General features: G+C 44.7%; 2 protein-coding genes across 3 annotated transcripts; one reads left to right on the top strand and one right to left on the bottom strand.

Moving 5' to 3' along the window:
- Positions 1-490: 490 nt before the first annotated feature.
- Positions 491-24921, bottom strand: IMMT (inner membrane mitochondrial protein). 2 transcript variants are annotated; one of them, XM_040591532.1, is made up of 15 exons: positions 24770-24921; positions 18313-18389; positions 17679-17868; positions 16022-16142; positions 15280-15360; positions 14125-14226; positions 11193-11329; positions 10076-10179; positions 8428-8563; positions 7479-7608; positions 5435-5449; positions 3627-3850; positions 2276-2407; positions 1759-1888; positions 491-1444 (listed from the first exon to the last, which is right to left on the bottom strand). In XM_040591532.1, exons 1-15 carry the CDS (start codon positions 24812-24814, stop codon positions 834-836), a joined length of 2235 nt encoding a protein of 744 aa, XP_040447466.1. In that variant the 5' UTR covers positions 24815-24921; the 3' UTR covers positions 491-833. The 2 variants fall into 2 exon arrangements, with proteins under 2 accessions (XP_040447466.1, XP_040447475.1); XM_040591541.1 differs by lacking the exon at positions 5435-5449.
- A 216-nt stretch (positions 24922-25137) lies between these two features.
- Positions 25138-27529, top strand: MRPL35 (mitochondrial ribosomal protein L35). Its single transcript, XM_040591698.1, has 4 exons — positions 25138-25268; positions 25385-25553; positions 26072-26216; positions 27168-27529. The coding sequence occupies exons 1-4, from the start codon at positions 25241-25243 to the stop codon at positions 27354-27356; spliced, it is 531 nt and encodes a 176-aa protein (XP_040447632.1). The 5' UTR covers positions 25138-25240; the 3' UTR covers positions 27357-27529.
- Positions 27530-27814: the final 285 nt, after the last annotated feature.

The following is a 27814-nucleotide window of genomic DNA, read 5'->3' as shown; positions in this document are numbered from 1 at the left end:
GCTGCATTGTCCTGACAGTTTCAAACTGGATCGGCAAGGAGACAAAGCCAGTTACTCATTTCAGCAAGTGAGTGCTAAGTATGATCAATCTCTACTGGTAAGTCTTAAAGGAAAGGTAAGAGAAGGAAGGAAGGAGCTGGGTCTTTACATGAGCTCCTGTGGTTGAACCAGTCTGACTTCTAGACAGAAATACCTGCTCTTCTAAAATTGGTCTGACAAGAACCCTAGAGGGGTACAAGTCCACCAGAGTATGTGCTCTGATACCAGCTTAAGTACTCATACAGGGGGGTGGGGGTTTTCTTACAGGTTACAAGAAATGTTAATTTCTTACAAATTAATGAATAGATGTATTAGATCAATGAATTCTCACTCTGTGAAAGGAGTAACAGAGATAAGTTTTAACTTCTTCAGGTCGGTCACGGAGAAAGGCTGATTTTACGCTGCCCAGCTGTATGTGATGTTTATATAGGAGACTGAACAGCAGGAGAAAGTGGTTGAAGTCTTGTTTTATTCAGCTGACAAAATGGCAAATCATTAATGGCAGGTTACAAACATTATTTTGGTTGGATCACAAGCCCGCTTGATAAGATGGGGAAACAAAATTCTTACACAAATTGTAGAGAAGCTTCCTGAAATCAGTTGTCATGGTAACTCAAAACCAATAAAAATACAACAGGAAGTGAAGTTAAATACAATGCAAGGAAACAAGACAGTACCCGTGCTTTGATTTAATGTTTCCAGCCCCTGCCACCAGTGTGGTTTACCACCCTTAGAAGATCATGGGATTTCTTTCCGGCACAAAGAACTGCTGAACTGGCTCCAGACCTACCATCCTAGCTCTGCACTTGAGTTGTTCCTAACCCCACAGCACTGGCATACGCTGTCAAGATATCCACAATTTGTTTTGTTTCTAGGGTCATTCGAGCTTCGGTCAGCCAGTCGTGTGCCACTCTCCTAGACTCTCCTCTTAACTGGTTGACAAATTTAGCCGCCAGCTCCAGATCTCCGTGTTCGATGCAATACGAAGCGTAAGACAGTAATTTAAACGTATCCAGGTCGTCAGGGCTGAGCTCGGCAGGTGGCTTCAGCTGTTGAGGGTGAAACACAAGCAGCGACTGCAGGTAAGACAGGAAGTACTGATACAAGCTGTTTCTCGTTTCATCGATCATAGCCACACGTTTGGCCAGTTTTTGGACTGTGTAGAAACGTGCTCGGAGGGCCTCTTCGCTGTACACTCCCCGCGTCAGAGACTCCTGAGGGAGAGCTGCTGTTAAGGCTTCTGTAAACGCGTTATCAGAGCAGCTGGCTTTGATGGCCTTCACCGCGCTCTCCAGTGGTTCTGTGGGACTATCCCCGGAGGCTGTTTTCATGCAGTATTTGAGCGCTTCAACGGAAAGCCACAGCTGGTGGGCCTTTCTGGCTTCCTCTTCTGCTACTGCGTGACCTGCAGAATAAACCAAGAGGACTCTCAGCTGGGGCACACGTACAGGAAGAGTGTTTTGAATACAAGCAGCAAAAGCCATCCCTCTAAACACTGCTTTCAAAAGCAGCCACCCCCTCAGCACTTGAGCTTAAAGCAAGTCTGTTCCACAATTCAGGGTTGGAACAAGACAACGGCTTTAGAGGCGCGCAGCTGGGATTTGCTGGGTGCCCCGTGGCAAACCCAGGCTGAGCCCGGGTTCAGGCACCCAGGTTTGGGTAACAGGCCTTTGGGGATCACAGCTTCAGTCGTTCAAGAAATGCGATTTCAGTGCTCACTCTCAACTGCTTGCTCAATTCCTTTCAGCCTGGCGTAGGCAGTGTTTATATCCAACGTGAAGTTGTCAAGCTGCTCCTGAGTAAGGCGTCTGAATTGCATTTCTTGTTCACTGAGTTTCTCAGATAAGTTCTGAAACAGAGCGAGATACACCTATCAGACCAGAAACAGCTGTTTAAATACATTTACCTTATTTTTAAGATGTTTCTATAAGTCTGTTGTTCTTGCTTGGGACAATGCATATAGTAAATACAATATACCAGTAAGAAACCTTATTAGGGTGAATTTAACAGTTACTACACTGTCAAAAATTTCTCACCTATAGCAAAAGCTTAAGGCGAGTCTGAATAAAACCTGTGTGTTCAGGCACTTTGTCATCTCTTCAAAGAGCAGGCCTCCCTCCCCAGCCCACATTTCAGTCTCTCAGAAGACAGTTCAGGACTCTCGCCTTGTGAAGTGTGCACTTTGCAAAGGTTCAAATAATATCCCCTAATTTCCTTGGGGACTCTTCTCCCTCACCTGCTCAAACTCCACCTTTAGTTCCTGCTCCTGGATCTTAAGAACATCTCTCAGATGGTCTGTGTGGGCAGCAGCCTGCCGCCGGAGCTGAGTCCTCATTTCGCTCTCCATCACCTCTCGGACTTCTTCAACCTGTACACACATGAGCCGTTGTTATTACACTGCTATTTTTCAACAGCTTGTCACATGCTATGATTATATCATACATCAGTACATGGTACATCTTACAGATTTTGTAGAAGTGGCATTGGCAGAGCCCGTATTTCAACTTAAAAAGCTGCTGAGGTGCATTTTTATAGCTGAGCCTTTGTTAAAGAGGAGCTTCATGATCCATAATGGCAGTAACTGGTGGTTACCGACTAGTGCAGTTATCACAGTAGTGTATATATATAAAAAATACAGTAACGTGTCAAACTAAACACACAAGTGTTTATAACCCAGCTTCCAAACCAGACTTCACCTGTTCCCTCTGCTCTGTAATGCTGTCCGAAACAGACAGTCTAACAAAATGGTAAAAATGGTCATACCCCTTTTACCTGATCTGGTATAAAACAGTGAATTTAGCAGAAGGAGCATGGTGCAGGTTCATTTAGGAGCAGTTGAACAGTTTTCTGGTTTCCTGTTTTTTTTTTTTTAGAAAGGATTGTGTCACTTCCAAACTTCCATTAAATGCAAAGATGACAGTTCAAGCAACTTTCAAAAAGAGCTCTAAATTAATGCCTCTTACTGTGATGCCCTGAACTAACAGGCTATAGGTGACATTCTTAGTTCCCCTCATTTGTGCAAATTTTTCAGCTAGCAGCCAGTGTTGAATCCCATTTTCATAAACAGCAGGAGCATGTGGCACATGTGTCTGCTGCAATCCGGTATCTCAAAAGATAAAACCTCCAATGCCCAAATTCCTACATCTGTACATTGCATTTGGTTCGCATCGGAAGTGGCATTAAAATTCATGAGTTTTCATAGTCCTTTTGAAAGAAATCAAATCCCAAACCACTGGCAAAGAGAACAGGATGGAGATGCCTCCTGGAGGCAGGACAGAAGGACAACACAGCCCTAGGTGGCCACGCTGGGTCAGATCAAGTATCTATTTTGACCCAGTAGTCCTATCTCCAACAGCAGACAGGAAACATGGAAAAGTCATTCCCTGTTTCGCCACATGGTGTTTCCATTAGAATTCTGGAGGAGTTCCCTTGCTCAACATCTCCTTTCCATGCTCAGCCTGGGGGTCAGCCTATCGGCAGTCTCCCAACACTCAGAACTTCCCGGCTGCTCTTCTGTGCACTCCCATTTAGCTCTTCTACATCCTTTATAAGCCAGAGATTCACCCGGGTGTGTGACGCCACTTTACCTTTTTCTCCTGTTCTATTTCAATCTCACTTTTGTGATGCTCCAGTGCTTTAGCCACAGCTGCCTCAAACGCCTTTTTATCTTCAAGTTTCTGCTTCTCCAGGGCTGACTCGATGTGCTGCTGTTCCCTCACTCGCTGCTCTGCCAGCTCCTTGTTTAGCTGGTCAATGCGACGATGGGCGTGTGCAATAAGAGAATTCAAGTCATCCGTCGATAACTGGCCAGCTAAAGGAAACACGGAGTGTTAGGAAGGTCTGCAGGGAAACTGCCACCAGGGTGCTTGTCCGCCTCCCACTCCAGCACTCCGAGGCTGCACACGGCTGAGCAGCGAGCAGGTTTTACGACAAGTTTTTCTGAGCACCTCAAGCCCTAGAGTTGTGCTAATGCCCACCCAATACCACCTTCTGAACCCCACCTACAAGCAAGTAGTTTCTATCCAGGAAAGAAATTATCTTTGTTTCTCTGAAATTACTCACAGCCATTATTTACACTCCCATATCCAGATCACACTCAATTAGAGGAGACTGTTGACCACTCTGTCCATTTCTTGGTCTTTACACCACCGTGTATCTTCCCCTGTGACAGCACTCAGGGCAGCAGGATATCTAAACCCCCCTGAGCATCAGCTGGGTACAAGCTTACGGAAATTTGATCCTGGGAACACTGAACTCACTGTGAGAGCCAGAATTACACTCACTCTTCAACCATCCTCCAGACCAACTGCTCCCCATCAGATTTCTTGCCCCAGTTTGTACCTTTCAGGTTTGTCTACTCGGAGTGCAGCAGGGGTCACAACCACACTATATTGGCTAAGAAGTTTGCCATTTCTCTGCTGAGAGAGGAGGTCGACACAAGTTACACCTGCAGCATTTGGTGATCTGAGATTTCATGGCCTGAGAATGGCATAGGCTCTGTAAAGTGCCGCAGCTCGTTTGGCACTGGCTACCAGCTAAATTGCCTGTATGGAAAACTAGGCACTACTCGGGAAAATGTTCCTGCAGGATCTGAAGGAAGTGAAATTCCACAGTCCTTCAGCCATCCCGCTGTGGAGTGCTGGGGAAAGGAATGGCACAGGAGGGCTCAGCGCAATGGTGCTCGTGTGTCCAGCGGGGAAGCTGATCAGCAGCACTAAGCTCAGCTGTTGAACTTTGCTACAGACAGAACGAGGTTTTACTGCACTCCGGTTTTAAATTACGTTTCTTTAATCAAAAGGGGGGAAAAACAGAATCAACAAGTTAACCAACACATCTAAAAATCAGTCGTGAAGATTAGATTTGGAGAACCAAGCCAACTTCAGGTTAAATGCATCTGGGTTTGGTGACACAGCTCAGAGCGGCCCTGCGTGGCTTTTCAAGCATACAAAGTACCCAGACATTTCAGTGGCCTCAGCAGAAGCTGGTGCCTCCAGCAACCTCTCTCAGGCCAGGACTGCTGCCAGGTGGGCCTCCTTGAGGACAAACACCACTGCACAGCCTAACCAGCACTAGCCAGCATTTCTGTTCCTCATTGGAATCTCAGCAGCACGCATCGACTGGCTTAAATTCACAAAGAGAAGTTAAACCTGGCTTTCACGAACCAGCAATCACACCGACCTGCAAAGTGCTGCCAAAGTCTGTGGTTTAAGCTAGACATGCCAAATTAGTGGAAAGGATCCCAAAGCATACCTCAGCCTGCAATGTTTCAGGAATGCCACATGTCACCCCTTTGTTGATACTGGCTGTAATTTAAAGCCACATACCACACAAACACGAAAAAGGACAAAGAGAAGGGAGGACACTCACAAGACCAGAACAAGTTACCGTAACTCACCTAAGTCAGTTATCTCTGCAACAGAAAGAGGAGAGGTTGGAAGAGTTAATGCACATTCACTACAGCAAGTCAGTCACCCAAAAGTAAAATAGAAAATGAAAAGCCTCTTATCTACAGTGACAAACATGAGTCCAAGTTTTTAGGAATTCAGGAAGAACAGTACGTCGAGTATGAAAGTTTGTATTACAGGCAAGATGTAGCCCAAAACATCCCAACCATTAAAATCACTTGTGGAAACCCACAGATTGACGCTGAAGTTTAGCCAAAGCAAGGAATACAAGTCTGAAGTAGAGAAGTGCAACAGGACACTGGAAATTTTAGTCTGACATTTCTAGGTTCTTATAAATCAGAAGCGGTTGGTTAAGAAACAAATTCCCAAGCACCAGTGAGTCACAGACCCAAACAGGTCAGTCCCATATACTTCAGTAGGTCTCATCGGTATGAAACTGAGTGCATGGAAGCTATCAGACTCCCTTTCCTCCCTCAAAAGGGCAGTGATCACAAAAGTCAAGAGATTGTCCCTTCATCCTGTACATGGAAAAGCAGCTGCATCTCCAGGGTGCCCAAGTAAATTTTTTTCTTCAAAACTAATTCCCCAAAAGCAAACTCTGCAAATGACTTGTTAATTTAAAATGTTTTCACCACATGTACTGGGTGGGTGGTTGTTTGTTGTTTTTTAAACAAAAACTGATCATTCCAGAGATCTGTATTCATTTAGCTAGGAAAATTACTTTGTGGACTAAGGTCCACCTTTCTAAAGCATAAAGCAGCATTAAGAAAGAGCACGTTGTAATTCTTCATAGTATACTTCAAGAAAACTACAAAGGCAGTATTAACACCACTTCCAAACAGTAGTTATCACATCTTGTAACTCAGAAATAAAGTCATGACAGCTCCCTCTGAACGCTGAGGCTAGAAAAGTCTGGAGATCACAATTTATGTAAAAACCCTGACTGGAAGTATCTGGGAAATGTTTTTTAGGGAATTAATTTTTTTTAACTACAACAGGCGATAACCACTCCATGGACCTACGACACTTGAGTTCTTGCAGTAGCTTACCCACAGTAATGGCATATGCGCACGGCTCCTTCTGCACCTTTGCTTATCTTTAAAACAGAAATACAGGTAAGTAACGGTACCTGTGGGCACGGAAGGTGCAAAGGGGATTACTGTGGGTGAGCTAGTTGTTAAACCATAACAATTTCATCGTAAGACCAACTCCTTTTCTGCAGCGCTACGGTGTATGAACATTTCCAGCAGCTGAAGGTAATACATTTATTCCTCTAGTAAGAGAGAAACGAGAAACTGTCTAACTATGCTTTTGAATCACATTTCACCCTTTTTTCTGTTATAAGGAAAGCAGAAAAGAGCTCAAGTTGGAAAACCCAAGCACCTCAAATAAATACAAGCTCATAAGATCATCTCAGGCAAAGCACTGTAGTAGTAATAGCATCAAAACCCCTGATGCCTATTCCCTCCCTGCTTTTGTGCAACACTGGCTATTGTTCAAGCTAAGTTACCATGTCAGTAGAAGTAATAGTAGTTACTGTAGAAGTAATATATACTGGGGTAGGTAGGGTATGAACAACGTACTCTCTCTTTCAGTATATCTCTCATTTCAGTGATGATCTAGAGAAATTCGAGGAGTTCTTTTATCACCCTGTATAGTGGTGTGTTGTAACCTATAATCCCAGGGAGTGGTGATGGAGCAACACTGATTTGATCCAGATCTGGAGTGACCTGGCTCTCTTCCTGGAATACCAGGAGGGAAGAGATGTTGAAACAACTACGTGATATTTATCATACAAGAGCTACATTTTGTGAAACTTTCAGTACAGCACAGGTTGTTTCGAGAATTCATTAAAATAATCTCAAGCAGGTGTTATGAAGAGCCTTGTGGACTGATTTTCACTTCAAACCAACCAAACAACATGGAAATCAGGACGCTGGACATTCAATTCAGTGGCTGTAGTTCCATAAACAACAGAAACCAAAGAGACTGGCATGTTACAAGCCTGAAGTAACCCTGCCATCAGAGACTTACTTAGCCCCTTCCAGCCAGGCTGCACGTCAGGGGTGATACTGTCAAGCTCTCGCTGAAACTCTTCCCTAGCTGTAGCCACAAGCTCATGATATTGAGCTACTATCTTGGCCTCAGACTGTGCTGCCTGAACCTGTAACAAACAAAAACGAGATTATTTTTCAAGGCAAGTATTGAAATCGGAGGCATACATAATTTAAAGCCAGGCCCTGGGTTTGTGGCAGATTTCGTTACCCTCCAGCCCAACCAAAGCAAACTCACTTGGAAGAGAAAAAACCCCACCCTGCGATATCAAATTTCTCACATACAGTAATTATAGCACACTGGAACTAGACAGCCAATCTGCAGCCTAGACAGGACCAAAAGAGTACCTTAAATTCAGTTTATATATTTAAAGATCTCTAGCTCTTTATCTCTGCTTACAGCTGTCGTATAGGCCTAGTAAACTAATCCTGTGACAGCTGCCCTCATCAGCAAGTTCTGGTGCTTCCACTATTAGGCTAAATTCACTCAAAACCACACCTGATAAATTATCAGCTGTCCTGCAAAGGGAGATAAATTTCACATTTCTTCCCTGGTCTTCTGAGCTTTCAAGTGATTTATCCACCAAGTCATTAGCGCACATTGCTCCTGCTCCTCCCTAACCTCGTACTCTCAATTCCTCTCGGAATCAAATGAAGAGAGCTACGGGTTGCCCACAGAAAGGGCTGACACCATTCAAGCTGGCTGGAGACTTTTTCAGGACAGAGTTCCAGGTTCTCACAAAGACCTTGTCATGCCTGACTAATGGTAGTACAATCAGCTCAAAGACCGAGTGTAGCTAAAACACAATGGAATTAACACTTTTGAAATATTTAACCTGCTACAGAGAATTTGGGAATGGGAGGTCTGCGCAAGCTGCCAATTAGCCTTTACTCTAATGGCAATTACAGACAGTCTGTGGAAGCATTACCTTTTTCACTACATTGTCCAAATCAACTATCATATGATGAAGATTTTCTTCTGCAGCAATAATATGAGATTTGGCTCCTGCAATCTGAGACTTCTTGGCATTCTCGATGACGCCTTTCATCTTCTCTAACTCTTCTCTGGAAAGAGAAGAAGGTTCTAATTATAATGCATGCAGGTGTCATGCCATAACCCCAAAGAAATGTTTACTTTATGCTGTCTGTATTTACAGGAAAATCTACTGGATAACTCTACTGGTGTTTCCCCATCTACCAGCTCTATGGCCAAGAGGCTGCGATTAAAGATTATTTTTTTCCCCACAGCCTGAAACCTAAAGATGTCAATGTGTCTATTCCACATAAAATGAGAAATACTTCTACTGCAATTAGTACTGAAGACTCAGCTGGAGGGGGAAGATGAAAGAAAGTTAACTGAAAGGAGTTAATATTAGTAAAACTAAGTTAGTATTAGAAGGCAGACACTTCCATCACGTAACAGACTATCAAGGAAACATTTTTAATATAGACTGCTTACTCTTGCAGAAGTGTTTTGGACATGGTGACTGGTGGAGATAAGTGAGGATGGGAGAAAATTTATAGAGCTCTGTAAAGATAGATTATTTTTTTTTTGTAATTAAGAAAGAACCACTTTCTTCTAGCATAACTGGAAATAAAGGAAGAAGTGAAAAAGCGTTCCTTTTCCAAATCCATTCAAACCAAGGGAGGTTTCTAACGACCTCACTGGAATAAGGAACAAGTTTTAAAATAAATTAATAAGTAAACAAAAGCAAAGGCATCCAGTAGAGCAATAGAGAATGAAAGCTGGCACACCTGGGGTTTGCACTGACCTCCTAATGGTTTTTAGTCAGCACAGCAACTTCAAAGATAAGTTTATAACTTTAATAGCAACTGCACAGCTTCAAGGATGATGCTGCCCTATTAGCCTCAGAAACATCAAAGGGTTTCCATATTTATTTCTATCCTCATTACAAGGTCATCTTGGAGAGATCTGTCATCTCATTTTTGCTGCTATAATCTCTATGCAATGAGTCCATGCACCAGACTGAACGCACATCAATGTGGTTCACACAGAACCTCAGCTTACCAGCAGTGCTCCACTGCAGAATTCAAGTTTTTCTTAGCCATGGGCTTAGTAAAAATCTAACCTCCAAAGCAACTCTGCTGACAGATGGAACTGCCAAATGACGCTGTAAGGTTTCATTTTTCTTTACAACTAAAATCAGCTAGTCATGTTACTGACTCAATACCCAAAGAGTGCAGTCATGGAGTTCTTACAATAGATTTTATATATGACAAAATTATCCAAAAATAATACTAGAAGGATTGTGGATTTTTTTGAATTTTACTTGATTTACCAACCAACACTATAGATAAGTAATAAGGAGATAAAGTTTTTAAAAAGAATAATAGGACTGTATCAGACTCTTTGGTACACTGAGGACTATGTGCACAGGCACCCAAGATGTACGTGTTGCAAATTAAAATATTCATTAGTGCATTAAACCCTTTTTTTTTTTTTTGGCACAACTGTCAGTTTAATATGAACACAGGTGACTGCATACTTGTCTGCCAGCCCCTGCATGGGCAACGCACACTTACCACTCAATAAGCCTTAAAACCCAAGGAACTTACTTGGCTTTCAGAAGAGCATCGGCAGCTTCATCCACTGCTCTCCTCCGATCCTTCAGCGCTTCTTCCAGAGTGCGCCACTGAGATGATTTCTTCTCCCCAGCAGCCTAAGCACAGATTCCCAATTAGGGTCATTACAATCATTAAATAAAGAGAGTTATCAGAAAGGAAAGCCTGTAGAGATTCATATGTCACCACACATTTCACTGAGATTGAGCAACACTCTTCTGTTTTACCAACAGAACAGCACAGCAGTCGGTAAAAGCGTTTACAAATTATTCTTCTCTTCCAACATTTTGTTTTGGTTTTGTTTGATTCTTAATAGTTTTTTCCCACCTGAGCAACAGCCATTTGTCCACACAGAAGAGTTTGCGTGAGGCTCATTATGGTGCCACAATGGTTTCAGAGGAAATCTCTATGTGTACTGAAGTACTGCAATACATTTAAATTGCTTTTAAGCTTAATACTTAGAGTTGCTTAATTTTAAAGCTTAATACTTAAGCTTAAAAGCAAACGCTTACACTTTTTTTACTAACTACTAGATTAAATCTCAACTGCTTGTTTAGTTGCCCACATACCCCAGCTCAATTAACTGAATTATATCCTGTACTCCAGAACTGAATAGGCAGTACCAATTCCACACAAACCCTGTCATTAGCACACCAGAACCATGAGTGGGATCACTCATACATCCCCTACTCATTTCCAGACGAGAAACAAACAGTCCAGCAAGAAGATTTTGGCAAAGGGAATAGTTCAATGGAATTATCAGAGTGGACAGCATGATAACCCAACTATACCTAGGTAAAAAAAGGGGCTTGGGAATTAAAATACAATGAATTAAAATGTAACGTGAAGACTATGAATGCATTAACTTGAACTTTTCTTTTTGCAAAAGAGAAAGAAAGGAACTGGGGGAAAAAAACAACTAAAATTCAAAAGCAGAACCACTGTATTATTCAACCACACCACATTTCACAAGTGGAAAGATTAGTTAAAACTGTGATAAAAGGCACTGCAAGAAAAGCTTCCAAATTAATTTTTAATTGTGAGATTAAAAGTTTTTCTGAACACAATGCAAAAAAAAAAAAAAGAATTTGCCCCGGTTTGTGCAGTCTACCTCAGAATCATCCATAGCCTCCTTCAGTATTTGTGAATGGGCATTCACTGCTTGCACAGCAGACTCCTGGGCAGTAATGGCCTGAAGGGTTACACGAGCAGTTGTGCTTAGGGCTCCTTCTAGAGTTGCTGCAAGGGCTGGGAAAAACAAAAAAAAGTCAATAAAACTACAAGGAAAAGAGTTTATATTTAGTAAAATAATGTTACATCCTCTGCATCTCCTTACATTTTCTATGATCTGAAAGAGTTGGTCAGTTTGGGAACTACATCGCAGCCTACAGAAGAAGAAAGGTCACCAAAACTCACCCCTTACTTAGAAAAGGGGTATTGAGGCGCACGTCTGGACTTACAGCAATAAAACTACTCAACAGAAAACCTTTGCCATGTTTCTGCAGCAGGGTGCATTTAGTCCAGTAGGTAGATCTCATCTTCACTTGTTATAATGGTCATTAAGAGAAAACAAGTAATTTTCCTATCTTCCACAAGGAAAATATATTCCAAATAGAGTTAACCTTCCTAGCCAAGAAGGCGGTGGCCTCTGCTACCTGTTCCTATTGGTACAGAAGCACAAATGGGCTATTAATTAGTCAAGCTGCAACCAAACCAGAATGGTTGATCTGAGTGAGCAATGTCTGCCTTCCTGGAACCAGACACATTTCTAAGTAGTGGGGTAAGTAAATCCACCTTTCCAGTAAATAATCCTCCAGATTTTTTCCGTGTAACATCTCAACTTCTTCACTTGCAGAAACAAGTCCTTGTACGAAGCAAACAGCTAATGACAAGCCTCTTGTTTCTGTTCAAGCTGCTCTTCTACACCACACAAAGCTCTGAACATGAGCAAGCAGCAGCAGACCACAAGTCTACTCCAAGGCCATTAAGTCCAGGCTTGTGGATCCTCCTCATCCCTCCTGTGCAACAGCTGGAGGCTCAGACTCTGGCTGAGGACCAAAGCACTCTGAGGAAAGGCTGAGAGTGAGTCTGCCAACACCCCGTCTATGTGCACAGTGGTCAGACAGGTCAGGTCAGACACAGCACACTGCGCCAGCACCTGTGCCACCATCAGCCCTTTCCAAGCAGGAAGAGTTACAGAATGAAACAGGCCGTAGCTCCCACAGCAAGCTGAAGCAGGTCCAGTAAGTGGCCTCAGTACTGTTAAACTCCCTCTCAAGCCTATTTTCGTTGGCTACACCTATGTTAACAGTAAACTTTCACTTACTTTAAATGCAGCTTCTGTTCAGCATCCTTGTAGTCAATGCCTCTAGCCCAACCACCCCAAAGACTCCTTCCCTCACCGCAGAAGGTCTGCAGAACCACTGCAGTCAGCAGTCCCTGCGCTGCCAAGTCAGAAGTCATCCTTCAATACCCATCCATTTCTCCAAGAGGACAGTCTCCCTCGTCCTCATCATCACCAGCTGAAGGAGGACACGGAAGCTTTCTCACACTGCAAGCAATCCACGGCTTGAGCTGTGTTTGCTTTCAGAAGGAAAGTATCAAGGTAGCTGGCTACAGATTGCCCAGGTATGCTAGACAGCGAAACACCATCTACCAAAAAAATGTCTCTATTTTTCTGGCTTCCCCTCAGACAAACCAGGCAAGGACCCAAAAATCTTGATTAAACAATCATGCTGCAGCCAAACCAAGACCAAACAACAGCCCAGAAGTATTTAAAATCTAACAAACCAAGTGGGGAGCGAGGGGGGGGATGCAAAACTCATTGTTTTGAGCAAGACACACACAGAGAACGTGAGTTTTGGGACACAGGAAAAGCCAGACCACCTCTCAGTAATACAGCTGGATTAATAGGTCTGAGTTAGGACCCAGGCAAGGAACTGTCATAGTTCCCAACCCAGAACCTACAGGCAACTCTTCCCAGAGCCTTGAAACACCATCCCTGAACCACTACCGAACAGGTCTGCAGCAGCTCAGTAGACAAGGACCTGAGGACCCCAGAAGATGGCAAACTGAACACGGGTCTACAGCATGCTCTGCAGCAATGAGTCCTGTGAACAGGGCTGCATCAAACAAACACACACCCTACAGATCAAGCAAAGGAATGGTTTCCCTCTAATTGGCACTTACAAGACCACAACTGGGCTACAGTGTCGCATTTGTGAGCCTCAGTATAAGAAAGACGCAACCAAACTGGGGAAGAACAGCGGAGAGGCACTGCGGTGGTTAGGGGATGGGAGCACATGACAGATGACAGGCTGAGGGATTTAGGCTGCTTCTGGCCTAAAGAACAGAAGCTGAAGGGGTATCTTTAGTGATGCCTTCCACACCTAAAGGGGTGTTACAGAAGACATTGAACCAGATTTCTCAGAGGTGCCCAGAGAAAGGGCAAGAGGCAACAGATCCAAGTGCAGCAAGAAAAATTAATTGGATGTTACCAAGTTCTGCATTGTAAGAAGTGCTGGCAAACCTGCTCAGAGAAGTGGAAAAATCTCTATCCTTGCAGAGCTTCACACATCCAGAGGAGAAGCCTTGAGCAACCTTCCTCCAGAAGGATCATTATACTTTTAGAGGGTGGTTGAACACTGGAGCAGGCTTCCTAGAGAGGCAGTCGATGCCCCAGGCCTGTCCCTTAACACCATGCTTTAACTTGGGCAGCCCTGGACTGGCAGTTGGACTGGATGATCATTATAGGTCCCTTCCAACCAAAACAGTCCATCCTACTGTAACCTGCCCCAACTCTCCAAGCAGGGGGATAAAACTACAGACCTTGGAGGTCCATTCCAATCCAAAATTTTCCGTAATTTACCTCTTAGTTACCTGTTAGTGAGTGGAAGAAGCTTCAACACCACTCATTCTGCCAACACAACACAGGGACAACAACAAAGAGGTGCATGACTAACTTCGAACTCTGAACTTAATACAGTCCAACAAATCTACTGTCACATACAATGCCTACAGCAAAACTAACAGTATGGACTTACCTGCTATCTTCTCTTGCTCTTCTTTGTCTTGCTGGGCAAGCCGGGCTGCAACTTCTTCTGGTGACCGTTCTTTTATAGCATGGGAACCTTCATGTTCTTTACCTATTCAGAAGTTAAAAAAAAACCAACTGTTTAAGCGGAGAGTCCAAATTAGAATGTGGATTACTTGTAGGGAAGTAATTTTCTTTTGAAAACTAATTTTTATAGTCTGTATCACTTTATAAATCTTCTGCATGAAGCCATGATGAAACTACTTCAAGCGGTTTTTATACCCATAATTACAAAGGCCTGTCTCACATCTTAAAGGTAGTAGTATGGATACCTCACATGCATCTGTAGATTTTATGTTGTCGAATTACAAAAATACACAAGATTCAGAAGTGAAAGGCAAAGCAAGAAGCAAAATACACTTATGGAGCCAAGTCTAAGTTTTAAGTGAACCTCTGTTTTTTTTCAGTTCTCCTCTGGCATGCTTAGAGTCCAGACAAAATAAAGATTAGTGAATCACAATTATACTCTATTGCCTAGCCTAAGGCTACTCAAAATGCCTGTAAGAGTGAGCACTAACCTAAGTTTACATTTGCACTGAGGAGAGACTCCAGACCTCTCAGCCTCAAGCTGCAACAAAACCTATCAGGTTACCCTTTAATAACGCTGATGCTAACTCTGAGGAACATCTTCACTTACTGCTGGCATACGTTTTTAGGAGATGTGTTCATACATAAAGAAATCAATATAATCTCATCCGGAAGACACTACTGTATAGAAAAAGACTATCATATAGAAGCTAGTGTTTCTTGCTGAGCTAAACAATAAATGCAGTGCCTTTGCTTGGCTCTGGGCAGACACACTTTTCTGAACAGCAATCAGAAAGCCACAAAGAGCAGAGGCAAACTGGACCGCACAAGTTCCAGTTCAGCATGAAGGCAGGCTTTCCTCTTGCATTCACACCTATACCTGTCCTAGCATCAATCTCAGCTTCTCAGCGTGTTTAAAAAAAAAAATCTATTAATAGATGATGGAAGTTTTCTTCTGTGAAAGACACAAAGAATCACACCTTTAAAACTGACAAATACCAACACACAAGTAAGAATTTATGCACTTGAAGCTACAGGATTTTGCTTTTCTTCATTGTGTTCATATGATCTTTTTCACCTTCTTGGGTCTGTATCCCCGGAGCCGGCATCGACACGGCTACACCTGTTGCAGAGATGATCTGTGCTGCAGCCTTGCCTGCTGTTCGATAGTTACAGAAGAAAACCAGTCAGTATACATGCGCTACAATGTAAGAACAGAGATGTAAGACTTTTTTTTTTTTTCCCCTCTGTAGAAACATATGGTTTGGAGACTGATATTATTCCCAGAAAAAGAGAATTTCCTGGACAAACTGCAACCAAATATTACACATACACACACACGTGGCCAGGAGAGATAAACGTAAAAAGATGACATAAGTGCTCCTTTCTAAACCAGTTCCATTTGATCTGCCTTTAGAGTAGCTCAGTAATTGTGTAAAATTAAGCTTCTTGCGCTTGCAAGAAGAGGTAAATGGCCTCAGAGTCCAACACCCACAGTGCTCTTCCTTCTGAGTCTCAAATCTAAAATATGCAGGATAGTAATTGTTTACCTTTGATACCAAATATTCTATGAAGTAAATAAATTTCATAAAAAATAGCCAAAAAAAGCCAATGGCATTTTAGGAGAAAAACAACAACAACAACAAAAAAAAAACCAAACACCAACTTATGACTGAAAAGAAAATAACATTAATTCTAAGAAATAACAATTTACTCATCTTCAATAATTCCAAAGGACTACTTTAACCTACCCTAGCCAGTATGATATAGGAGATCATTGGGTCCTTTGCTTCTCACTACATGACATTCTATACATTTACCTTCTTTTTCTTCCGAAGGAGCAACAGCTTCTGTTTTGCTTATCTGGGATTTGGTAGCAGGTTGTTTAGACTCTTTCATTACTTCTGCTACAGATGAGATCTTCAGTGGACCTTGCTGTATCTTGAAAAGTCAAGAATAAGAAACATCATCAGTTTTCCAAACAGCTTGTGTCTCATCGATCCCATTATAACAGAAAAGAACATCTCATATCCAGACAACTGTATTAGAAATTTAAACTTCAAGGTACACATGAAAACAGTAGCAAGGCCATTACCATTTATTGCTTTGATTTTTAGTTTAGAAGGAATCTACAGTTTTCACCTCTCCAAAACAGAAGGTGTAGTAGTGCAGTTTTCATGACAAACAAATACTAAGGTATGCATAAAAACCAAGTAATTCCATGTCCCAAATACTCCAAACACTTCTGAGTGCGCTGGACACTACAGATAATGCAGAAACTGTAACAATCACATGCACGTGAAGGTCTGAAATTTGATTATTTCCCCTTGGACATTATTTAGTCTATACAGGTATATCTTAAATCAGTTCAGTTGATTATGGGAATCACCCCTCCCAGCCTGTCCAGTTTCTAGGCAGTTTCTTTGGAAGTTGAGTGGAAAAAAATACATAATTTTTTTAAAGATATGTGACTACATAATTAAAGATATGTTTTTAAAAAAGAACAAACATGATGATTTTGCCTGGATATCACTGAACAGAAGATGCTACAGGCATGGTGTGGGGTTGACAGGCATGCATGACTTCACTGATTTCCCTTTGAAAGGATCCAGATGCTAGTGTTCGGGGCAGACAAACACTTACTCAAATATTTTGCGAGGTTTTATGATATTAATCCTTTAATATTCACCATGCAAAGCCACCAGGCAAAAATGAAAGCATGTGAGTCAGGACCATGACTGGGCAGGTGGTAACTTTGTCAACTGACAAGTCCATTTTACAAAATTTACTAGTGCCTGGGAGACATTAAGAGCTTGGATGATTGCATGTCAAGTGAGCTAAAACCAGAATAGATACAGTCTTGGTTAATTGATATTCTCCCATTCATTAAGAACAGCTTTCTTAAACTCCAGTTTAAAATACTTCAGGTTTCTTGAAGGTCAAATGGCTCCTGAAAGCTCAGGACAATTACAGCCAGAGCAGCTTTCTGGCATTCTTGGATAATTGGAAAGTGTTTGTTTTCAGACGCAGGAACACAGAAACTTCCAAATTCAATTTCCAGAGCTGTGCTGAAGGCAGTATCAGGTCAGCCTTTCTGCAGGGTCATGTCACCAAGATTTCAAAGTATGATGCTTATGCATGGCTCTATACCATTCAAAAACGTTCTCAGTCCTCTTTAAAATAAATTTCAGCTTACAGTAAGTTTTCTAATCCTGCTACATCACAAGTAAAAATAAGTTTCACAACCCAAAGACCACAATCGCAAGATGATGATGGCAAATGTACAAGCATCACTGTTATGCAGCATGAAATAGTGCCTCAGTTCATAATTCTTAAAACTTCTTAATTTAAGATTTCTTAAAAATTCTTAAATTCTTATCACACAGCAAAATGAATCAGAATTTGAGAACTAAGAGCAGATGCTCTCTTTAAAAAATAAGGAAACTGAAAGGGTAGGGGTGAATGGGAAACACTTACCGGTTTCTTTGGCATCGGTGCACTGTAAGATGCAGGACCAAGTGCCATCTCAAAGAGTTTATCAGAGTAGGGAACAGCCTTCTCTACGCTCTCCCGGAACTGCGTGTCATAGCTGGCATATAGGACGGTTCCACCTACTCCTCCACCCACAAACAGGACACCTGCACCAATGACTTTGCCTACAGAGACACTGAGGGGGAAAGAAGAGTGAAAGTTATGTGAATTGTATTACAGGATAAACATCAAACTGTGAGTCTTAAGCTTACGGCTGGGGACAACCACTCCGTTCCAGAAGTTTGACAACAAACCCAGTGCCTACTGGGTTTTGAAGTGGTTTTTTAAAACGACTTTCAGCATCAGCAAAACCCTGGTACCGTACTGGTTCATGACTAATCAAAAGATAAGACAGGAACCCACAACCTTCCTAGTAAATACTGATCATGTTGATTAGCTTCCTTCAAACCCAACTGAATCAAACAAGGAACACACAACACCATGAGAATAAGAGTTACTCAACACAAAAAAAAACCATCCCACTGCTACCAATACGCTCTCGTTTGACACTAAGGAGCAGATTCCCTCTTGCTCAACACAACAGAAGAACCAATTCCACCCTTCAAAACCTTCTACGTACCCAGACTCTCCCGAGGGGGTAGCATATCCACGGTACAGTTGTAATGGACGGAGTGACGCTCTCCCACACCGGCTATTCTGCAAGGGGTAAAGGAGGCAAGAGTTAAGCAGTGAGCACATTTAAACATCCCTTCACCTCAACAGCGGTATTGGATCGTTTGCTCCATCACCCCATCTTGCACACCCTCTGAAGGAAACCAGCAGCTGGCACTAGGGCAGTGATGCTGGGGTTTGTTTTCCCTGAACAAAGATGATGAGCTTTCTCACATGCAGCTCATAGGTTAAGATTTAAGAAGTAATCAGGCATTTTGAAAAACAAGCCAACACCCACCCCCCCCCCCCCCAACTAAACCAAACCTAAAACCTACCCCAGCTTATGCATTTATTTTGCCTATTTATGTTCCCCACCTCCCGTCTGGGCAGGACAACTGCATTAGTTCAGATGTTCAGATTCTCTTCAACAATCATGTGCTAGAACAGCTTGGCTGCGAGCAGTGCAGAAGACAACAGCAGTTACTGAAATACTTAAAACTATGAAAACCTATATTTAATACCTAAAACTATTTCTATTTCTGAAGACATATAAGCGGTTGTCTTTAAGCTTGCAAACCAAGACTTCCTCTTTAAAAGAATTAACAATGCATACACTTTCCAGATAGACTTCGGATTATAATATAAATTAAATCACTATATGAAGAATGATATTTCATTATATTCTACTTAACAGAAATAAGATTACCCAAGATTTTTATCTCCTTTATATTTTAGCTGAGAATTAAGATTTACCAGAAAGACCGGTTAAGCTGCTGTAGCCTACAGAAGGAAAAATGCTGTCCCCCTCAGGTGTTTTTTTCGCCCCCCACAAGAATCGCTAAAAGAGAAATACAGGACTCACAGAAAATCAGTGTACATGGCACAAAAATAAATTTTCCCATGCTGGAGATATTTTTGCTAGGAAATTTTTCTTTAAAAACAAAAAGAAAACTTGAAGATGCTTCACTACAACAGAACCCTAGAAGATAAGTTTCTCTATTTCCTTCTGCATACGGCAATATGTAAAAATTACAGTTCTTGTGGTTTAGGTTCCATCCTTGTCCAACAGTGTAGAGAGGATAGGCAGGAACACTGAATTCTTATTCTTTCCAGAAAGGCAGCCAAACCATTTTTAATTAGTAACAGAAGCATGTGTACAGCAACAGGAAACATGCTCTTCTTACCCTTGAGACCTTCACAAGCCCTAGCTGTGCTCTGTGGTTGATTTTCTCATTACAATGGATAGAACAGGCAACCAAATAATAAATTCTGTAATATTTTCAATTATTAGACTTGATCGCCGCAGAAGCACACACTGAGGCTTCACTGCTTCTTTCAAGGGGAACTTCACTAATAAAAGCCTCTTAAATAATTTTGTAATTGCCTGCTCAGTGTGCTCCTGACTCTCAACAGGTCCCTATTACACCATGAAGCATAGAATGAGCAAATTATTTCAGCACTACGCATACAGTTCAATCCAATAAAATAATAAGAAAAAAAAGTTATCTTCTGTGGATCAGGTCAGACTGAACTTTCAGTCCCTTCCAACACTTTGGCTGTATGTTATTTTGCCTAAATCTCAACTGGATATAAGCTGTCACTCCCAAGCCCCTCGCCAGGCTTTCTGGAGGTTATCTCACCCTGTCCCCACCAGCCACAGCAAGAGGGTGCTTACAGCAACTCACTCCCACATCTTGCTTGGGCTGGACTTGCCTTCTAGGTGATCCTGGAGGCTGCCACAGCTGTAACCTTGATGCCTGGGCCAGTTCACCCATTTTCACATTGGCTAAAACCCCTACTCACACCTAGTGATGGCAAACACCACCGTACCCATTTAGTTCTCCCACCTTCAGTAAACACATCTGTCCCCACAATTAGGAACAGGCTACGCTTAGGGAGCTAGAAGGACAGGGGAGAAAACCTGTTTCTCCTAGTTCAGCACTTAAACTTTGTACACCAGGAGGGCCTTTTTTGGGTGGAATTACTGGTTTTTAGTTCAGATATTCTTTGGACCAGATGATCTTTTGAGGTCCCTTCCAAGCAGGGCTGTTTTACAACTAGCCAAATCTTCATTTTTATTTATCATTCATCAAGATAAGAGGAACGAAAATGCAGGTGCTAAATCTATGATGTTGGTTTCTCCCACTAGTGTACACGTATGGGGGTGATAACTAAACCCCAGTGAAGTCCCCACCAGCTCTTTCTTTCAAGATACTGCAACAAACAGAAATTACTGGAGCTGACCAGGGAACAGCAACCTGAAACCTTTAGGTATCAATGTTTTATGAACAGAAGCCCAAGTCTAATTTTCCTCCCTCACATCCAAATATACAACTACTACCTCCAAAAATCACTGATTTTTATTAAAAATAAGGTTTTTAAAAGAAGCATATTTTGCTCTCTTTTGGCCATCATGATATTGCTTATATTTGCTTTATCACCGTAGTTTGGAAACTTACAGATAGTTTCTAACCTACCCTTTGCATAATTCCCATGCATTTGTCATATTTTAGACCCCTGTTATTTATTTGTAATAATGCCTCAAAGGATTTGGAAGAAATACATTGCATATGCTTTTCTATGCCCTGTAAAAGTAGAAATAAACCGCTTGCTGTCCTGCAGAAGAGAAGATAGAGAAAACCTTTTGGATAAGACAACACACAGACAGCACAGATCCCTCTAGCAAGGGCACTACAAAACAACAACAGCTGTTGCCGTTTTGTTCTCCTCTTCAAGCAGTTCTACATGCTGTTCCACATACTTCTTAAATGCTTATTATTTTACATTAATTACCTGCTAATTTATCACCATGAGAATCACTTTGCAGGGTACATCATACCTTCACTCTGGTTAATATCAAGAGCCCCAATGAGTCTAGCATTTCAGGTTATCCACACGGGCTCACCCTGGCAAAGCACTCAGGACAGGCACAGCAGAACATCATTAAATACCATACTCTGCCTTGCAGGCTTGTACTTCACACATCACTTCAAATAACCAGATACAGACACACCATCCTCTGCATTCATCCAGTCGCAGCTAAACATCTCCTGGTCAGCAGGCTCAAGCATCTTGCCTCAGAATTTGCAAAGAATAAGCCCGCAAGACACATACAGTTTTCTGCTACATGGGGTTTATGTACTTAAACAGAAAAAGCAAACCAGAAACTTTAGAGGAAATTCATCTTCGTAATGACAGAGGTTAGGTGTAACAGGGACATCTGACCACAGAACTCCTTAATTTTTTATTTCCCATCATTCAAGACTTCTGCCAAATAGCATTCCTTTTTACAAAAAGCTGTTTGAGTTGTTTTTTTTTCAAAGAAAACTACAGAAATACTCCAAGTAAGGGAAGAAGAGTCTCTCTGCAGCACTGTACATGCAGCTGAAAACATTTATGAAATCACTGTGATGAAGACCTGCTTCTCACAAAGCCACAACTTCAATTCACCTGTTAACAAGCTTACCAATCCTCCACGCACACAGCTCACAGAGAAGAGGACAGCATTTTTCCCAGTCTCACTACAAGACCTCTACTGAGATTTTTCCATACTTAAACCTTCACACTGCTCTGGCTTTGGGAAGCAAGCAGTTGCTTTGCTGTCCCCATCCAGCCACACTCCGTTTCTCAGCTCTCTGCTCATGCAACCAAGCATCATCAAGGACCTGTTACCCCACAGTACTGACCATGTCCAGCTCTCCTTAGACAACTGGAGTCTCTTAATATCACAAAACAGAAGCAGACTTGCCTCACTGGGAGCTTCCATATAACAGATATGTAAAAAGGGTTTATTTCCATTTGTAAAGCATTGTAACTCCCAATGTTAAAAAAAAAAACACAAAAAAAAAACCCCAAAAAAACTACAAAAAACAACCACAACAAAAAGCCACACATTTCTTTGTAGGCTATATCAAAGCAAAACAATTAAGTTTTACTAGCTGAATAGTAAGGTACCAGTGAGGTGTCATCACTCACAACAATGCCACCGTCAGGTCTGCAGGCAGATGACAAGGCTCTGGCCTGAGCTTTAGCTAACAGAGAAACTCCTGACCATGACATGAGACACAGCAAGTCTCATATCAAAATAAAAAAAAAGAGGGACAAGAGTGCTGAAGGGGTAGGAAAGCCAAGAAAATGGAAGATGGATAATAAAATACAAAAACTGTGTAATTGCAGCTGCCTGGGGATCACCAGAGCTGGAATGGTGAATAAACCAATGCTGCTGCTCCAGCAAGAATGTGTCTGTTGAATGTGGTCTCTCAGGCAGGAGGATGCAGGCAGCAAGGATGCCTTCCCTTATTAGCCAGGCAACAGGCAGCACAGCCAGACGGAGCATCCTGCTGTCACCATGCTAGTGCCCCTTTCAAGACTGACATCAGCATCTGCCCAAAAAACTCTCAGTAGCCAGAGGGTCTTACTTCCATGATGGGAGTTTTCACTACTTGTGGAAAAGCTACCTAGTATCATCTCAGATCAGGTTAGCGCTTCTTGATTGGAGTCCACAGTTGTGCACCTCTTGCAAAACAAGTACTACAAAACATTAGTGTCTTATTTCCAGTTTCTGGCTCTTTCGTTAGCCAAAAAGAAACAAGTTTTAGCTGCAGAAAGTCCATGGGCTCAGCCACAGCCTTCATGTGTATACACCACAGTGTGCCACAAAGCTTCCTCTCGATATCAATAAAAATGAAGCAAAACGTATAAGAAATTATTGTGGCTGAAACCTGGACACATTGCATGCCCACTTTTGCTGTTCAAACTAAATCTTTGTTGTATTCGGTCTCATCAGAAAACATGAATAGGGATAAAGGAAAAAAATTAAGTTCTTTCTGGAAGTAAGGAAACAGCAAGGATACAGACACCAAACTTCACAGTGTGCTGTGGCATCTGTTTGCACAGTTATTCCATCAATGTTTACAGACCGAAGACACGTTTCCAAGCTGCAAAGTGCATCAGTGGCTTTTCCAGTGCTGTACAGTCATTCCAGACACATTCTTTTGAAGGCTAAATATATGCAAATAGTCCTAAATAATAAACATCCGCGAAAGCCTGTTTTCTGGCTTCTCAACTCCCAGCTAAAACCTTCCACAGGCTTGTAAACTCAGAGCCTTATTTTAGCGGGCATCAGATGATCTGGCCCAGAGAACTCTCCCGACTTAAAACGCAGCAGAGGAAACGCCAGCTGATGTGGTGAAAAAGGTTGCTAGCTTTAGAGTGTTTTCCCCTCAACTACAAAGTCACTGGGGGATGAACACACAGCTTTTCCTTTGCTGAACTGTGTGAACAAAGTAATGAACAATGGAATTTAGAGCAGAGGATAAAAGTGATCTAATCAGATTATTTTTTGTTACTGTTAAGCAGACACCTGAAACACAAGCTGGGGCCTTAGCAGAGAAGTCACCCTCACCTATAAGCCCCTGTAGCTTCTTAAAGTTGGCCAACCACTTTAAAAATGCTCTGTAGCATATCATCACCCTCATCTCTGCTGATGAGGAAGGGCAAAGGTCCCCAAAATAGGTCCAACGGGCACTTGTCCCATAGCATTGCATATTCTCTCCTTTTTGAGGACTAAAGGACTCCCATAACGGCCACTCAGTACTGCAAGCCCCCTCGCACCCGCAAGCTGACGTTACCCCGAGCACCGGGACCCCCCTCGTTAACGACAGGGCCGGCCGGGCACACCCGCTGGGGTCAAAGCGGGGCAGGGCTGTGAGGTACCGGGTGCCGCAGGCCGGGGAGGCGCAAGGGAGGCCGCAGCAGGGAAGGCAAGGTCACGTCCTTCTCCACCAGCGAGCGGGCCCGGCCACCCCACCACCGAGAAGCCGGCCGGCTGTGTGCCCCCGCCGAGCCCTGCAGCTCCTCCGGGCAGCGGCCGCTGCCGCCCAGCACTGCCCCGGGGGCAGCACCGGCGGGAGAGGCGGTGGCGAGCCCGGCCCGGCTGAGGAGACTACGGCCTCCAGCATGCACCGCGGCACGCCCCGCCCCTCAGGGGACGCCGGCCCGTTGGACGCCCGCAACGGACTACAAAGACCAGCGTGCCTTGCGGGCGGCGCGCCTCCCCGAGCGCACCGGGCTGCCGCGCTGCACGCCGGGACCCGTAGTACAACCCGCCTTACCAGCGCCCAGCCCCCGCCCGCCCCGGCGCCCTGTTGGCACTCGCGGCCGCCCCTCAAACGCCGAGCAGCCAATCGCGGCCCGCGCGTGCCGAGTCATTCAGAGAAGACCGAGCCGCGGTTAGAAGGCGCGCGGCGCCTCATGCCCCGCCTCATCGCTCCGCGCTGTCCCCACTCGCCCCCGCCAACGGGCTCGGCACAGCCCGGGCCAGCCCGGTCCCTGAGAAGGCGGGCGGCCAGGCCTCGCCAGCCGGAGGGCGAACAACAGCGCAGGTGGCTCCCTCAGGGCTGCGCGCCGCCCGCCGCCCCGCTCACCTGCGCGGCCACAGCGACCCCCGCTCGGTGACACGCCCGCAGCATGGCCTCGGAGCCGGCGGCGGCCGGGGGCAGGCTGCGGGAAGGCGCCGTGCGCGGTAACTGCCAGCGCCGCCTGCCTCCGCCCCCCCCCACCGCCCGTAACGGCGCGGCGCGCGTGCGCGGCGCCCGCCCGCCCTTCCGTTCCGCCAGGGGTGCGGCCGCTCGCCGCTGAGAGTGACGCGCGGCGTGTCCAATCAGAGGGGAAGGAGCCGGCGGTATGCAAATGTCCCGCCCCGCCGCCGGCGGCTGGCTGTCCCTGACGCGGGGCGCGCCGCGGTGGGAGGCGGTTACCCCGGCCCTGCGGGGGCGGGGGCACGAGGCAGGCCTGGGCCGCAGCGCCCCTGGCAGCGAGGGCAGGGCGGTCAGAAGCCGCCTCGGGAGCGCTCCGCCCCCGGCGCAGCGTGACCCTCGCGGGCTGCCGTACGGGCCATGGCGGCGGCGCGCGGGGCCGTGGCGGGTGGGTGGCTGCGCGGGGCTGAGGGGAGGCGGGCGGCCATCTCGGGGTGGGGGGGGGGGAGCGCCGTGAAATGGCGGCGTGGCGCGGCCTCGCCTAAGGGGTCTGGCTCTCCGCAGGGATCCTGGGCCGCTGGGCCGGCCGCTGGGCCGCCGCGGGCCGCGCTCTCCCCGGCCTCTCGGCCTGGCGCTTCGCGCAGGTGTGGGCACCGACGGCGGCCCCGCTGTGGAGACCGCGGCTGCCCGGGAGGGCCCTGTCCGCGGGAGGCACCCCCTCGCTCCTCGGCAGGTACGGTCGGCTTCTCCTTTGCAGAAAAAAAAGTTTAAAAGGATGTTTATGGAGCCTCTGCTTCATGCGGTAGCCAGCCGGTCTGTGAGCCCCGCTGGCAGTGCTCGAAGCGGGGCACAGCATGGAGTGCGCCGTGCAGGCGTGGGGCCCCCCCGTAACCGTGTTAAAATCGGTGCCGACCTTCGCTGATGATTAATATCCTAAAAGCAATTTGTGAATGCACATAACAGCCGAGCGCTTGCTCTTGAGCTTGAGCCGCTTTTTGTTGGTGGAAAAGAGCCATTCTGTGTGGAATATAACTTGGAAATGTGTTTTGACCAGTGTGTGGCGCCGCGGTTAGCGTTCGTACCTACACACTCGTTCAGTGGTGTGCTGTAATGTTACATGAGCTCTCGTTAACCTGCAGACAAGTCACAGCCACTTGTGATTTCTCTTTATGTGAGAAAAATAGTGATAACTTGAGGAAAATGTTTCATTACTGTTCTGTGTTTTTTCCCTGCTTTGGGGGTGTTTTTTAGTGTCACATCTCTGCTTCCGAGTATCCTTCAACAGCCAGCGAGGACTCTCACTTACTGTAGCTTACGGAATGGAAAGAGGAAAAGCGTGAAATCTGTCGTCAAGAGGTTTCTCCGGCTGCACAATGGCCTTTGGGTTAGGAGAAAGGTAGGACTTTTTTTAGCGATAGCTTTACAGTTAGTGAGCTAATTGTTCTACTTCCGTTAGAGGGCAGTAGCTGGTGTGGAAGTTTAAAAAAAAAGCTCTGTAGGGACACTCATGCCTTCCTGAAAGTAGGGAGCTTGTCCTGGTTTGCTTATCAGTGAATATTACAATGAAGGGACAGAGTGTACCGTCAGCGAGTTGGCTGGAGACACAGAGCTGGGAGGAGCAGCCGATGCCCCGGAGGCTGCGCTGCGGCTCAGCGAGGCCTGGGCAGGCTGGAGAGTTGGCGGAGAGGAACCTCATGGAGTTCAGCCAAGGCCAGTGCCAGGCCCTGCCCTGGGGAGGGACAGCCCCACGCACCAGCACGGGCTGGGGCTGCCCTGAGGGGATCCTGCCCCTGCCCTGCCCCGGTGAGGCCGCCCCTGGAGTGCTGTGGCCAGGGCTGGGATCCCCAGTTCCAGAGACAGGGAACTGCTGGGCAGGGGCCAGCACAGGGCTACAAAGATGATAGGGGCACCTCCCTTATGAGGAAAGGCTGTGAGAGCTGGGATTGTTTGGCCTGGAGAGGACTGAGAAGGGATCTTATCCATGTCTATAAATATCTTATGGGTGAATGTCAGAGGGATGGGGCCAGGCTCTTTTCAGCGGAGCCCAGTGACAGGACAAGGGGTAAGGGGCACAAAATGAAACACAGGAAGTTTCTTCTGAATATGAGGAAAAACATCTTTACTTTGAGGGTGACCAGAGCACTGGCACAGGCTGCCCAGAGAGGCTGTGGAGTCTCCTCTGGGGACATTCCAAACCTGCCTGGACGCAATTCTGTGCAACCTGCTTTAGCAGGCACTTGGACTAGGTGATCTCCAGAGGTCCCTTCCCACCCTGACCATTCTATGATTGCTGTATATATATATTTACAGCAACCCACTTAAAAGTCTTTTGTGTATTTTCTGACAGTCTGGTTATAAGAAGAAACTGTGGAAGAAGTCAGCATCTCAGAGGAAGCGTTTGAGAGAGCTGGTGTTGTGCACTAGAACACAATGTAAGCTCCTTGATAAAATGACCACTTCTTTCTGGAAAAGAAGAAATTGGTATGTTGATGATCCCTACCAGAAGTATCACGACCGCACAAATCTTCATATGTAGAAATCTTGGTTTCATTTTTGCATCTCTCTAGGAAAGAGGTGGTGGTGTGGGGCATGGTCTTAATTTTACAACATAAATCTGTAATGCCTGTTAGTTTTCTAAATAAACATATGCATATCATCTTATCAGAATTACGGGTATCAATGCCCAAAATAAAGGAACACTCAAGATTATCTTCAGCTGCAATTTGTATTTCACTTGGCCGGAGGTCAAGCCGGTCACCTACATGTTCTGATGTCTGTTGGTTTCCTGTGATTGCGTGTAACTTGGATGAATACAAGTCTAAACATCACTAAAAGTGAATAATTCAACATATTTAATCTTAAATTTTTTAAAAGGAACATGTTAAATAATCCCGTGATGTATTTTCCTGTGTCCATACTTACTGGTAGCTCCCTCCTTGGGGAAGGGGAAAAAAAGATAGCAGGGTCAGCTTCAGTATTGTTGCCTGTCACAGT

The sequence above is a fragment of the Falco naumanni genome, chromosome 1 (genome assembly GCF_017639655.2).
Source record: "Falco naumanni isolate bFalNau1 chromosome 1, bFalNau1.pat, whole genome shotgun sequence".
Taxonomy (NCBI): Eukaryota; Metazoa; Chordata; class Aves; order Falconiformes; family Falconidae; genus Falco; species Falco naumanni.
This window is presented reverse-complemented; position numbering and strand designations above follow the sequence as displayed.